At 44.4% G+C, this 13623-nt stretch overlaps 1 protein-coding gene and 1 pseudogene across 10 annotated transcripts in view; both read left to right on the top strand.

The window, feature by feature from the left end:
• Positions 1-507: 507 nt before the first annotated feature.
• Positions 508-13623, top strand: part of LOC6609700 (protein grainyhead) — a 39325-nt gene continuing 26209 nt past the window's right edge. For 3 of the 10 annotated variants that reach the window (XM_032716005.1, XM_032716006.1, XM_032716009.1), the window contains exons 1-2: positions 508-1662; positions 6262-7816. In XM_032716005.1, the coding sequence (XP_032571896.1) occupies positions 6573-7816 (1244 nt within the window). In that variant the 5' untranslated portion in view covers positions 508-1662; positions 6262-6572. Of the gene's footprint in view, positions 1663-6261; positions 7817-12724; positions 13001-13623 lie in introns of those variants that run through there. The other 7 variants (XM_002034321.2, XM_032716007.1, XM_032716011.1 and 4 more) reach the window with 5 other exon arrangements.
• LOC116800532 lies at positions 9337-10458 on the top strand (annotated as a pseudogene).

Below are 13623 nucleotides of genomic sequence, written 5' to 3' on the forward strand. Positions count from 1 at the left end.
GCAAAGTCGGGAGATACGAAATGCAGGAGCGGTTTGCCCGCGCCGAGGGTGGCTGTGGCTCTCTTTCTTGCCCTCTCTCTTTTGATCTGCCGTCTCCCTTCGCCGCAAGTGCATGCTGAAGTGGAAGGTTCGTTGCCTAAGTCTTTTGTACCTGCCTGCGTTTCGGCCTCTGCAGGTGCACCCACACACACACACTGATGGAAGCACTGGGCTACCTTTGCTTTGGACCGCACTTGTATGGGTGTTTGGGAGTGTAGAGACAACATCATCGATTCGAATGAATTTGAGTGGCGCTGCGCTGCCGGCGTCGCTGCCGCGCTCGCTCAATATCAGTTACGAAAGAGATGAAACCATAAAAAGCAATAATAATCGAGCGCTCTCTAACCAGCGCCGCGAACACAGACATCACCTTGCCACCAATACAACTGCACTACGACGTCGGCAGAGGTGGCAGCAGCGGCGGCAGCAGCACATTCAACAGTTGAACAATCTCCAATTGACTCTTTGGGCATTATAGCCAAGAGCCGAGATCCAGCGACAGCGACGACAAGTTTTCCGCGCACACGGAAAGTCAGCAAGTTAATACACCGAAAATATATAGTTTCAAATCCGACTAATCGTTTCAAATCGAAATTACCTGTGAGTGCGCGTGTGTGTCGCGATATTTGCGAAAAATCCAAAAGTTTCTACGCCAAACAAACAGCAAAAAGTCGCGCTTAAACTTTTTCGAAATTAAATAAAACACACACACGAATTTCAGCCACGAAGAGGAAGAGAAGGCTGAAAAGGCGAAAAAAACCTCGTGTGTGTGTGCGTGTGTTGAGTGCGAGCGTATCTGTGTGTGTGTGTGTACGTGTGCATGTCTCTCGGAGAGCGTGAGCTTAAAGTGTGGAAATGTGTGTGTGCTTGCGAGCTGGAATGAGACGCCATCAAAGCTGAGCAGCGAATAATAAAATGCAAAATAAAAATAGTGATTAATAACAGCAGCCAGAACCAGCAGCAACAACAAATGCTAGTGCGGAAAGCGCGTAAAAAATAGTGAAAATACTCAAAGAAAAAAAATAAACAACAAATTTGCTTGAAAACGCGAATGCCAGGCGAAACGCCCCCGAACCGACCCGCCCCCTCAACATTTGCGCCCTTCAGTTCGCAGCAACGGTAGCAATAGCAGCAATATGAGCAGCAGCAACATTAAATGTTAGGCCAAAATGCACAAACCGCCAGCAACAAAGGCAGCACCAAGCAAACGAAACAACAACAGCTCCACATACCACAAAGAGTGGCACATTAGAAGCGGCCAAAAGCAGCCAGCCGAGAGCATTGTGTAAGCCAAAGGCCCAGAGAGCCAGGCTAAAAGCCCCCAGACGCACAACAACAGCAGCAACAACAACAACAACTAAAACAGCACAAAGAGTGGCGAAAGGTGCACCCACCAGCAAAACAGCAACAACGGAGCAACCAACAACAGCAGCAGCCACATTTCTGTTACAGCTCCAAACTCCCAGGTTGCAGACTCCCAAAGCAAACAGACTCCAGCCCACGATCCAGCTCCAGTTCCACCGATCCGATCCACTGTTCCAGCGTGCTCGAGTGCCATAGATCCTCACCAAGTGCCAAAATCCGCATCCTGATCCCAAGAGCTCAAGGCACCCCGGCCCAAAGGTGAGTAGTACTTAGCCTACCAAGAAGTAATTATAAACGCATCAGGCTCTGGTAGCCCTGGTCGGTTCATGGAGGGATTACACCGGCAGAAATATAGCACCTATTGACCATTTGCTTTTCGGCTTATAGATCCCTTTTTTCGGGAGATTCCATTACAATAGATGGGTATTCCCAATAAAGAGAGCAATAAAAGCGGGCATTTTGGGCACACACACCTTTTCTAAAGTAAATATTTTCAAAAACTTGTTATTTTTAAAAAACATCTGGTATTACCAAACTATAAGATGTACATTTAGCTCGATTAATACAAAGTACGCAGTCATCCAAAAGTTAAGTTGATTCGATGGAGTTAATTGAAAGATGGTTATTGGATATTTTGGGAACTGGATATTTTTTTGAAAACAACAATCTCATAGAAATATTTTTTAAACAATTTTAGCTTCTTTTCAACTATTGTTTTCTAAATAAGTTTTATTATATCTATTTGGCTTGAAATATTAAATGATCCCGCATTAATTGAAACTAAAAGATTTCATTACCCTGCTGGCCAGTGTTGCTTTTGAAAGCCTTCGTCCACAGTGGACACCCTGTATGTTGTGCAGACGTAGCCTGAGTCTCTTGGTCCCAGCCTCAACTCGTGTTGTTGTTGTTGTTGTTGTCACTGTTGCTGTTGCCGTTGTGTTGTTGGTGGTATCTTTCGCGCACACATTCCTCTTTGTTTGGTTTTATTTTGTATTTCGTATTTCGAAGTGTCCGCTGCGCAGCGGCAGCGGCAGGTAAGTCGCACAGGTATTGGTATTGCTGTCATATTGCCGTTGTGCTGCCAACAATGCCTGGCTAGAGCGGGAGAGTTGGCCATAAAGAGCGGGAGCGAGAAGGGATCAAGACGCCTCTGTCTCGGTCCGGGCCTCTGCCACCGTCGACGTCGACTGCGCAGCCTTCTTGTTCGAAAATCGATGATGTTGCCCAGTGTTTGTGATTACGTTTTCCCCTGGACTTTTGGGCTGCCTTTTGCCTCTTATGTTCTCGGCTTCTTTTTATTATGATTTTTATTTTTTTTTTTTTTGATTTTTTCCCTTCTTGATGATGGTGATCAATTTGGGGCTGCGATTATGGTACAGTAAAATGAACATCTACGCAGCACTCACACCGCCAGGCACACAGATACATTCAGCCGTGAGATACACACGCACACAGCGAACAGGCACATGTAACCCACACACAAAAAAAGGGGGAACTTCGTGAGAGAGTTATTTTATTTTCGTGTTCGTGTTAACGTTTATTGTTTTTCTTTTCTTTAGCCTTTCTTCGTTTCTTCGGGCCTTCTTGACTCCGTCTTGCAGCCGTTCCCATTCCCCTTCGCGCTCGCCACCCCTGCCCCATCCATGCACGCCTTTATTCCCCTGAACATTCCCAAATACACGGGGAGAAAAGGGGAGGCATTGGTGGTGATATTACGAGAATCTATTTATGTATATAATTATTCTTAAAGAGGCTAAGAGGTCAAAAGCTGAAATAAAATCGTTTCAATAAGGTTCTATATCATCAGTTCCATATCATAATTGACTTGGAATTTCTTTCGGTGTAAAATCTACCAACTCCCCAGTCCCAGTCTTTGGTTATTGATGCCCAACAACTCTGACCGTTGATGTCTTAGGGTTACGCTGCGCATTTCTTCTCTTGTCTTTTCTCCACCTCTCCCATCAAGCCCTCTCCGACCCCCTACATTCTCGCGAAGTAAGGTAAAGATACGTAAAATCCAAATTTCAAATTATGTCAAATCTTAATGGGATTTGAAATGGAATTGCTTTCGGTATTCACTGTGTTTCTGGAATCGGCGGTATCGGAGGGAAAGGTGATCGTGGTTTGGGGGATTATAAAGAACGAATGACCATAGATATCGTTGTAGGCGTTGTCTGTATGCAAAGGTTAGATGGGGGGCTTATTTTCACATGTGGTGACTTCCAGTCGATAAGATCGAAGAAAATTAGTAATGATTGTTTTGGGAGAAGGTTGATCAACTCATATAGTGATGATCATACCTACATAAACCCCAGGAAGCCAACGTAGGTAGATGTATTACACTAGATTTATTTGTTTCGACACTTCTATTGCAATACAGTGCTCAAGGAGAACCGACTGTTAATTTATTAAGGTTCTATAGTTAAATATGCAAATTGCTTTCGCCGCGAAAGATTTCCTTATGGTGATCCAGTATTGGAGTAAATCTGTCTATACTGGTTGAAAAATTTTGCATGTACGTATTAACGTGATTTACAGTTTATTGTTAAGCCAATCAATAACAGTAATTGCTCATTAATTACCTTGTATTACACTTGTGTTCGATGACTTGTTTTGATGATCAAATAGATTTGAGTCTTACACAATAATAAGCAATATTAAATAATTTTCTGGCTAATACTTGTAAAATATGTATCTTGCTACGTATGCTCTATGGTCTTCCGCACTTAAAATAGTTCCTAACATTTTTGTGGCGCCCCCGGGTGGACATTTCAATAGGAATAATTTCTGTGAGAAAGTTTCTCTTGGCTGCTCCCCCAGAAATATCGCTTGTGAGATTAATTTGGATTATCTTCTCCACATCGCTTCCCTTTTCTGGGCATAATCTAAGCCAGCAGCTACTTTTCTTGTTGCTGATTTCTTTCGCACCCACCGCATGAGTGATGGGTCTTGCCCAGAATCCATCTATCTCTGGCTGGAGGTGCCAGCTTCATTGCCATTCTCCGATCTCCGCCATTCAAGCGGCAAGTTGGAAAGTTTTGTACGTAGCCCCGAGGGTCTTCGGATGGCTGGTAATACATCTGACCCAGTTCGATGGATGCGTTGGGATCACTTGCGAGCCGGGGTGTTGATGTTGGTTTAATTGTTTCCTAATTGCCTTTCCACATCGACTTTCTTCGGGCAATCGTTTCTGATTGTTTGTGCCAAAAACTAGTCTATAACCAGCATGACACTGACCTCACCTACTAACGGAATATCCACAGACCGGGTCCGAGGAGCCCGTCGAGATCGTCGTGAACTCGCCGGCATGGGCTGACAGACACAAAAAAAAAAAAAAAAAAAAAACGGGTTTATCCACATCCACATCCCAGCAGTGAACTCTGCGGCGGCGGCACCAGTAATTTTTTGGCTTTATCATCAAACAACAATATGGTGGGGGGGGAGGTGTTTGTGCAGGGGAACTGGACGTGGAACTGAACCTGGGCCTGGACCTGAATCTGAACCTGGACCTGAACCTGGGCACGCTGTGGCTGTTTCCGAGGCTGTTGCTGCGGCAAGGCGTGGAACCAGAAAGTCAGCCTTCTGGATTAGGTCAAGGATTGAGATGCCGCTGCTACCGGTGTGTATGGTTTTGGTGTGTGCCGCAAACTGGAGAGTAGTACCTGTTCTCAACTTGTTGTCGATGTCGATGTTGTTTTGTTTTGTTTGGTTTCGGTTCAGTTCAGCTCAGCTCAGATCGGCTCAGTTCAGTTCAGTTCAGTTTCAGTTTCGGTTTCGGTTTCAAAATCCCTCATAAACATGTTTTGCTAACTCGCAGATTCTGGACTATTAACAGCTGATGGACTGACTGGTTTTTTGAGACGTGCAGCGTTATAGTGTACACTCTGTGTTTAATTTCACACAAAGCCCCGTTGTAAACAAAACACAAATATGGCCGAGAAGTTGGCTTCTCGGTTGGCGTCGACAGCGCGACGTCGGCAGCGACGCTTCTTCCACCTGTTTGGCTGTTTTGTTGCTTTGTTGTTTTGTTGCTCCGCCGTTTGGTTGTTTTGTTGTTTTGCCGATGTGATGAACCGCACTGAGTTATGCAGTTACACGTTTGACATTTGCGAAGGAGTCAAACTAGTTCGACGGCCACGTGTGTGCAGGCCAACTGGGCTTATTTATTTTTTTCTTTCCGTTTTCCGATTTTTTGTGTTTGCCCCTTTTTGTTTGTTTGTTTGTTTGTTGGCTGGCTCTGGTCATCTGTTTTATGTGCTTGCAAATCGCTCGTCGTTTGAACCCGTTCCGCTGGCTCTTCCGTTTATGTGTGCCTTCTTCTTCGTTTTTTTTTTTTTTTTTTTCACCTCATTTTCAATGGGGGTGTGTGACTGCATCGCCAGTGGGTCGCGGAGGGGGCGGGGGCGGGCGCCAAGCAGACTGCCGCCAGACAGTGCCACTTTTGTTGTTGCTTCAGCGTTGCTTCCTCATCGTTAATTGAGTGAGCTGGCGGGGGAGGGGGGTGTTGCTGTTAGGGCTGTTATTGCTGTTATTGCCAAATGGGAAACACCTTATAGCATATAGTCTATGACTCACACTGTAAAAGTGTTGGGCTAGACTAGCGTGAAAATATTTTAATTATTTCTAACAAAACTATTAACTATCTCAGCTTGTTAGTTAGGCATTTAAAAAAAAGCAACAATGTTTTTAAGACTTGCAATGATGTAAAAAACGTTTGGGTTCCTGTTTCAGAATATTCTTTGTACATTCTATATATTTTTGAGATACTATCTTTCTACAACTTGCAACACAATTGTTTTCATTTCACTTCACACTTTTTTTACTAATTATGAACCATTGTTTTTTGCCCAATTGCAGTTGAGCTGAGAACGAAACGAAGGAAGTTCCTTAGTGCCATAGAAAGCAGTTAATGAAACAACGACTAAGACGAAGATCTACCATCCGGAACCGGAGCTAAATTCGAACGAAAGAAACCACAAAGTGCCTTCCATCAATCCGTTGATACTAAGTGATATTTATTATGTTTATACTTGCCAGCAGCCGAGGCAGCAACAGCAATAGCAACAACCACAGGGGATCACGGCATCGATGATCAGTCCACGACCAAGTCCTAGTGCAATCCGGAATCCAGTTCAAATTAGTTCAGTAAGCCGTATCTACCACGTATAATGTCCACATCCACCGCCACAACGAGCGTTATCACGTCCAACGAGCTCTCGCTGTCCGGCCACGCACACGGCCACGCCCACGGTCACGGTCACGCCCACCAGTTGCACCAGCACAACCACAGCCGCCTAGGAGTTGGCGTTGGTGTCGGCATCCTCAGCGACGCATCCCTATCGCCCATCCAACAAGGCAGTGGCGGCAACAGCGGAGGAGGTAACAACAGTTCACCACTGGCGCCCAACGGAGTGCCACTGCTCACAACAATGCACCGATCACCGGACTCACCGCAGCCAGAATTGGCCACCATGACGAACGTCAACGTGCTGGATCTGCACACGGATAACTCCAAGCTGTACGACAAGGAGGCTGTCTTTATCTACGAAACACCCAAGGTGGTGATGCCAGCGGATGGCGGGGGTGGCAACAATTCCGATGAAGGTCATGCCATCGATGCGCGGATTGCGGCCCAAATGGGCAACCAAGCCCAGCAGCAGCAGCAGCAGACGGAACACCAGCCGCTGGCCAAGATCGAGTTCGATGAGAACCAGATAATCCGGGTCGTGGGACCAAATGGCGAGCAGCAGCAAATCATCTCGCGGGAGATCATCAATGGGGAGCATCATATCCTGTCGCGAAACGAGGCTGGTGAGCACATTCTCACACGGATCGTCAGTGATCCCTCCAAGCTGATGCCCAATGACAATGCGGTGGCCACGGCCATGTACAACCAGGCCCAGAAGATGAACAATGATCACGGGCAGGTGGTGTATCAGACATCACCATTGCCGCTGGACGCGTCAGTATTGCATTATAGTGGCGGCAATGATTCGAATGTGATTAAGACGGAGGCCGATATCTACGAGGATCACAAGAAACATGCGGCTGCAGCAGCAGCTGCTGCCGGCGGAGGATCCATCATATACACCACCTCCGATCCGAACGGAGTGAATGTGAAACAACTGCCCCATTTGACGGTACCCCAAAAACTCGATCCCGACCTCTATCAAGCCGATAAGCATATAGATTTGATCTACAACGATGGCAGCAAGACGGTGATTTACTCCACCACGGATCAGAAGAGTTTGGAAATATACTCGGGCGGCGACATTGGCAGTCTGGTGTCCGACGGCCAAGTGGTGGTCCAGGCGGGACTTCCGTATGCCACCACCACCGGAGCCGGCGGCCAGCCCGTCTACATCGTGGCCGACGGTGCCTTGCCAGCGGGAGTCGAGGAGCATCTGCAGAGGTGAGTAATTGCCCACAAAGGGCGTTTAGCTTAATGAAGGGTAGCTGTGGGAAAGGGTTGCTCCACTGCCAAGTGGTTTGTTATTGTGCTCGAATTCCAGAGAGCTGTGACCCTTAATTAGTGGCTCAATCGGAGCTTGAAAGGGTCCGAAGTTTGGATACAAAGAATCCTTATTTGCAGGGTGTGCTACCATAGAATTACAGATTTTGTTTTTTTTTTTTGAAAAATTGGAAAATCCACGTGTGGATTAGGAATTTATATATCGGGCATAATGTTCTCTATATCTGTATGTATCATATGACTTAATATAGCTGGTAATCTTTTGACCACTATACCATTTCAAAAGAGAACGTAAACTACAAAATTAGTTATAGGTGTCTCGAAAATATTTGTAAGATCGTATATCTAATGTTGAGCCTGTGTTCCGGTTAATATCCTTAACCCACGGTCCAGCCCACTCAACTATTCATTGAGCGCTGTTCTATCGGCTACATAAATCTCGACTAATTGCCTTCGTCATGGCGGTCAGTTGCAGCTGAAGTTTGAGTTGCTGCTGCTGCTGGTGGTGATGGTGGTGGTGGTGCTGGTGCTGCGGTTGGTTACCACATCAACATCTTAATTGGGGACAGCAGAGTTTTAGTTTGGATTCGGTTTGAGTCGCCCTCTGAAGTCGTGGTCCTTTCAAATCAATGTTTGTCATTTGCATTTCTCATGCATTTGAATTAACCGCTCTTGCCGCGCGCATTTTACTGTTAATTATTGCGATAGGCCAACCGGCAACGGCAGCAACAGCAACATCACTGTCGCAGCAGCCGCAACAGCAACAGCAGCAGCAGCAGCAGCAACGCCAGCGCATTCTGGCCATACCCCTTCCACTGCCCAAACATTGAGTTCAGGCTGGTGTCCTCATCCATGCCCATTCCCCGAATCCCCAAGCACCAAGCTCCATGCTCCATGCCATGCTCCATCCTCCATTCCACCTAGTGGAATGACAGCTTCCGTTGTAACTGTTTCTTCCATACGTTATTGCTGCCCCTGCAACAGCATCAACAGCAACTTTGGCATTCTGGCGTGCATCGAATGTGCAAGTAGGCGAGCTAATAACACCCAGATCCAGCACCACGGCTCCACGGAAACCCCCATCACCATCGCCAACCGCATCCCCATTCCCATACCCAAACCCAGCCGCATCCTCCTCCTTCTCATCCGCCAGCGATCCGCTTGGCAATTCATTTTAGAGCAGTCGACGTCGAGCGGTGGTATGCGCGGGTAATAAAAATTTGAATATAAATTAATCTAATAGAGAACCGTTAGCGAGGTGAGATGCAAGCGCAGCCTCCTTGAGCAAGGTGCCGCCACGGAGCTTGGCAACTAAGTCATCGTCATCTGCATGGATCGCCGGATCGTTGGCCACTCGGACATCTGCAACGCCATCGCCATCGCATCTGCATCTGCAGCCCAATCGGGCTACTCCTCCTCAGCCTCCTCCTAAATTCTTACACAGAGAGAAAAAGGGTTGTATGTGGGCAGTTCGAAATAATGGGATTTGAATAACATTGTTAAAAAACACTATTTTTGAAGCAAGTTTTATGAAGAACATATAATTGGTTACAACATTTTTTTTTAAACAAAATGGCAAGCAAGAATTTTGTTCTGAAAAGTTTTCTTCGCAGTGCATTCTTCTAATGCCAATGTCCCATCCTGTTATAGCGGAGGATGCTGCAGCAGCAGCGGCGGTCGCAGCAGCAGCAACATCAACGGACACAGCAGCAACATCGCTGGTTCGTTTGGCCGGCGTGCATGTTGCATGTGCGGCAAGGTCCATAAATAACGACAAAATTGCGTTTCCGCATATGGACCGAGCAGCGCAAAAGTCGTCTTCGATTCGGACTTCGCTTGGATTTGGCCAGGCTTTTTCTGAAACGGCGACCGAGCGACTGTGGCAGCGACTGTTGCAGCAACTTTGGCATGCCGTCGAAGAAACTGTTGGCTGCGGGACCTGGACCTTGCGTGTTGCTCTTGGCTGTGGCCTCGCACTCTCGGTCTTCTGGCCTCGCTTGATGTACAGTTTGTTTTGTTTGCTGGCCCCCATGATAAGCAGCTGAGGACATGTCCATTTCCACATCCACATTCACATCCACGGCGAGTGTCTGCATCCCAAAAGTGTTCGCCTTGCCACGTTTTCATTAAAGTCGAATTAAAGCGGCGACAGAGACAGATCGGCCTGCGGATGGCAGTCTGTACATTATACATATCCATATATAAGCCCCGTTGACCTTTGTTTCGAGCCATCCTTTCCATTGTGTCTGTCGGTCTGTCTGTCACCGCATTACATGTCCCTAGCAGCGTCTTAATTTACACTGTGCTACAGTGTATTTTTTCCCAACAGGATAAAGGGATTAAACGAGCATTATTGCATCTATGCTTAAGTACTCTTAGTTTTATCAGAAATTTGGAATGCAATGAGAAATCAAAAATATTTCGAAATTACACTCATCAACAGGGATCTGGAAACGGAAGCTTAAAGCTCCATTGGACAAATCCCCAAGCAAAAGCTTCATAAATTGCATTAGCAAATTGCAGCCTCGGGCAGCAGAGTGGCTTATAAAGTTTTTACGATTCGTCGAATTAGCCATATTATTCGGTTGAGCAGAGTGCAAAGCAATGTACAATATATACGATTTTATTATTCTCGCCATTTGGCAATAAAATTGTTTTATGTTTATGCATTTTTCATAATTTAACTGCACGAAGACTTATGCAACCGCGCCCAAAGCGGCATAAATATGTATAATTTCTTTAATTGCCAATTCAAGTTTTTTCAACAATGCAAAAATCAGAAATCTCTGACTTTATAGACTTAATTTCAGAAAACGATACACATTTCATTTATTTTCAATTGTCTTTAAGTAAAGTCTTTTCAGTACAGTTTAGTTTATTTATGGTTTATGGGCACCTTTATATTTTTCATATTTACTAAGAAACCGTATTACGATCATATATTGTTATTATTAAAATGTTAAACAAACATCAGATGTCTATGCCATAAAATATCTAAATTGATAAGACGCCATTTGCATTTCCTTTCTCATACAAATTACCCTTTGACATTTAATAAAGTTATAAAAATAGAATCTCCTACGTAAATTGGAAATCAAATTTGTATTCAAGCGAAGCTTAAAGTGCAATAATATTTGATGGCCGTGAAATAAATTAATAATAATTAATGACGAAATCGTTTCGTTCCGAATTTAAACTTTGACATTTGCATACCGCAAAAGATCCCCCAAACCCATTTATGTATGTACGTATGTATGTAGATCTTGTGTGAATGGAACTAACTAATTCGCATTTTCTTTAAGTTGATTCCACCACACATCTTAGTTTTGTAGCTCAGTGTTGGGACTTTTTCCTTATTGAAATGCGGAAACCCCACAAAGTGTGCGAAATGAATGCAGTTTGTGAAATTTCCATACACAAGGATAACCTTCGGGTTTTAGCCTTCTGATCGCAGTGTTCGCGGTCAATGCGCATGTCACACGCACTCACACACTCTCACCTGGATATACATACATACATATATGTATATGTATACCCACACCCCTATATATCTTATATAGCTCTGCTTACTTTCACTTTACCCGATCATATTAAGTTTCTGAGCTGTAAAACATATTTTATCTCATTTTTTTTTCGTTTTTTCCCCTCTTGATTTAACATTTTTTTCGCTACTCCTTTGGTTTATTTTAAGTTTTCATTTTATTTGCCATACAGTGCGTTTCGGCGGCATAGCGACACTTTTAGTGTCTCTTATCTTGCAGATAGAACGCGACTGTCACTGACGCTCAATTCACGAGCCGCCCCTCGCCAAATCTCTCCTGCTCCCCATGTTAACCCCTTGATTGACAATATTTCAATATTTTTACTGTTGTCGCCATTTCACAGCATCTGAAATCGAGGGGGTTTTGTTGAGGAAGGAAGGGGGGAAGGGGGTGCCAGGCGGTGAGAGGAGCGAAGAGGTGGGGCGGCGACACAAGCCCCAAGTCACTGTCACGCATGCGCTTGCAAATGGAGCACTTTAATACCCTAACTGACAGTCAGGATATATAAAAAAAGTCGAAAGTCTTATTAATAATCAATTTAACATTGGTTATAACATTTTTGTTAAAAAATACACATTTTATATGTAATTTGTAGGTACATTTCATATAAGAAATATACATATTGATCAATTTGTTAATTTATTTAACAAATTAACTCACTGAATCCCTACATGTTACAAATATTCATCTAAAGTCAATCAAAGAGCATTCGCAAGTCGTTGAGCTAATCAAGTTTGATTTCTCAGTTGTTGTTAGTGTCTTTTTGTTTCTTGCTTCTCATTTTATTATTATTAATATTAAAAGGTGCAACAGCGTTTGGACATTTTGATACAAAAACAAACCTGTTCACCTGCGCAGTCTACCTGCAGCAGCGCAAACAACAACAGCAACAGCGACTGCAAGAGAGAGATGGCGACAGCGAGAAGGAAAGAGAGCGCCATACAAATGGTGCGAGAGAGAGCGAGAGAGGTAGATGGGGGACAACGTTGAGGAGACAAGAAAGAAACATGTTAACACAATTCAGCGTCTCGTACGCTTTCGACTGTCGCCTGTTGTTCTTGTATTTGCTTTGTTGTCATTTTGTTGCTGTTAAATTTGTTGTTATTTTAGTCTCTCGCTCCACTCCAAAACTCTGAATTGGCGCTACAAGTTTATCGAACGCTCAAAGTGGTTTTCAGTTGATATCGAAAAGCCACAAGGTCGACAACAGCATCAAGTTTATATATATATATAAATATATATATATATATATATATGTATATACACTTGTATATGCCTGAGCATACTTACATATGACAATATTTGTTTATATGTACTTAATGTTGTTGTTCTTTTGAAATCAGTGAAAGAACGCGCGTAATCCGCTTAAACTTAAAGCCCATACGTATCTTTGCATCTTTCGGTTCGGTAACGCGATGAAGTGCATGGAAAAATGGTGAAGTGTTATCATCAGCTGGAGAGCTTGATCAGTGAATGATCCCTGGGATCGTAGAGTTCGGTTTTTATTAAAGTCCATCATGCAGGAAGCCACGAGCACTACGAATTATGCCCTATCGTATACGGATTGGATGTCCGAGCCACGGTAGAAATTAAATGAAATTAAAGGACCAACATCGTCGACAAGGTCCATGTGCTGGCACTAAAAGATACATTTGTATATTCAACTTGAAGGATCTGATGAGTGTGTGCGTTGCTCCTACGGATTGTGTAACTTTTTATAAGCTCGAAGCGAAGCTTTCGCTCTAGGCACATACCCTGCATTCGCCGAGAGTATCTGTATCTGAACCTCGCGCGTATCTACCGCGTTTCCAATATGGCAGCGAGATGTATCTTTGTATCTGGGTGTCTGTGCAGCTCGGACTTTCGGCTGTATCTGCTGATAATATTGTAGTAATTAATGCGATACGAATGAGAAATTTATTGCCCACGCCCGACAGCGCTGCTGGCCATCGTATTTGTACGAGCATATGCCCCGCAGATCCCGGGGCCATTTGCATAAAATATGATCATGTAAATGACACAGACCAAAAAAGAAAGATGTAAAATGGATGGAAATAAAAGAAATGAAAAGAAAAAAAAATAAGCACTGAGAAAGAAACCAATAAAGCCAGCCACGAAAATAATGCCTTAAGAGTTGGATAATTTTCCGCGCTCGAGCGCGGTTTCCATTTCCCAATCAGAATCTTGAGAGGTTTCCCACACTCG

This window comes from Drosophila sechellia, chromosome 2R (assembly GCF_004382195.2).
Source record: "Drosophila sechellia strain sech25 chromosome 2R, ASM438219v1, whole genome shotgun sequence".
In the NCBI taxonomy this organism is placed as follows: domain Eukaryota; kingdom Metazoa; phylum Arthropoda; class Insecta; order Diptera; family Drosophilidae; genus Drosophila; species Drosophila sechellia.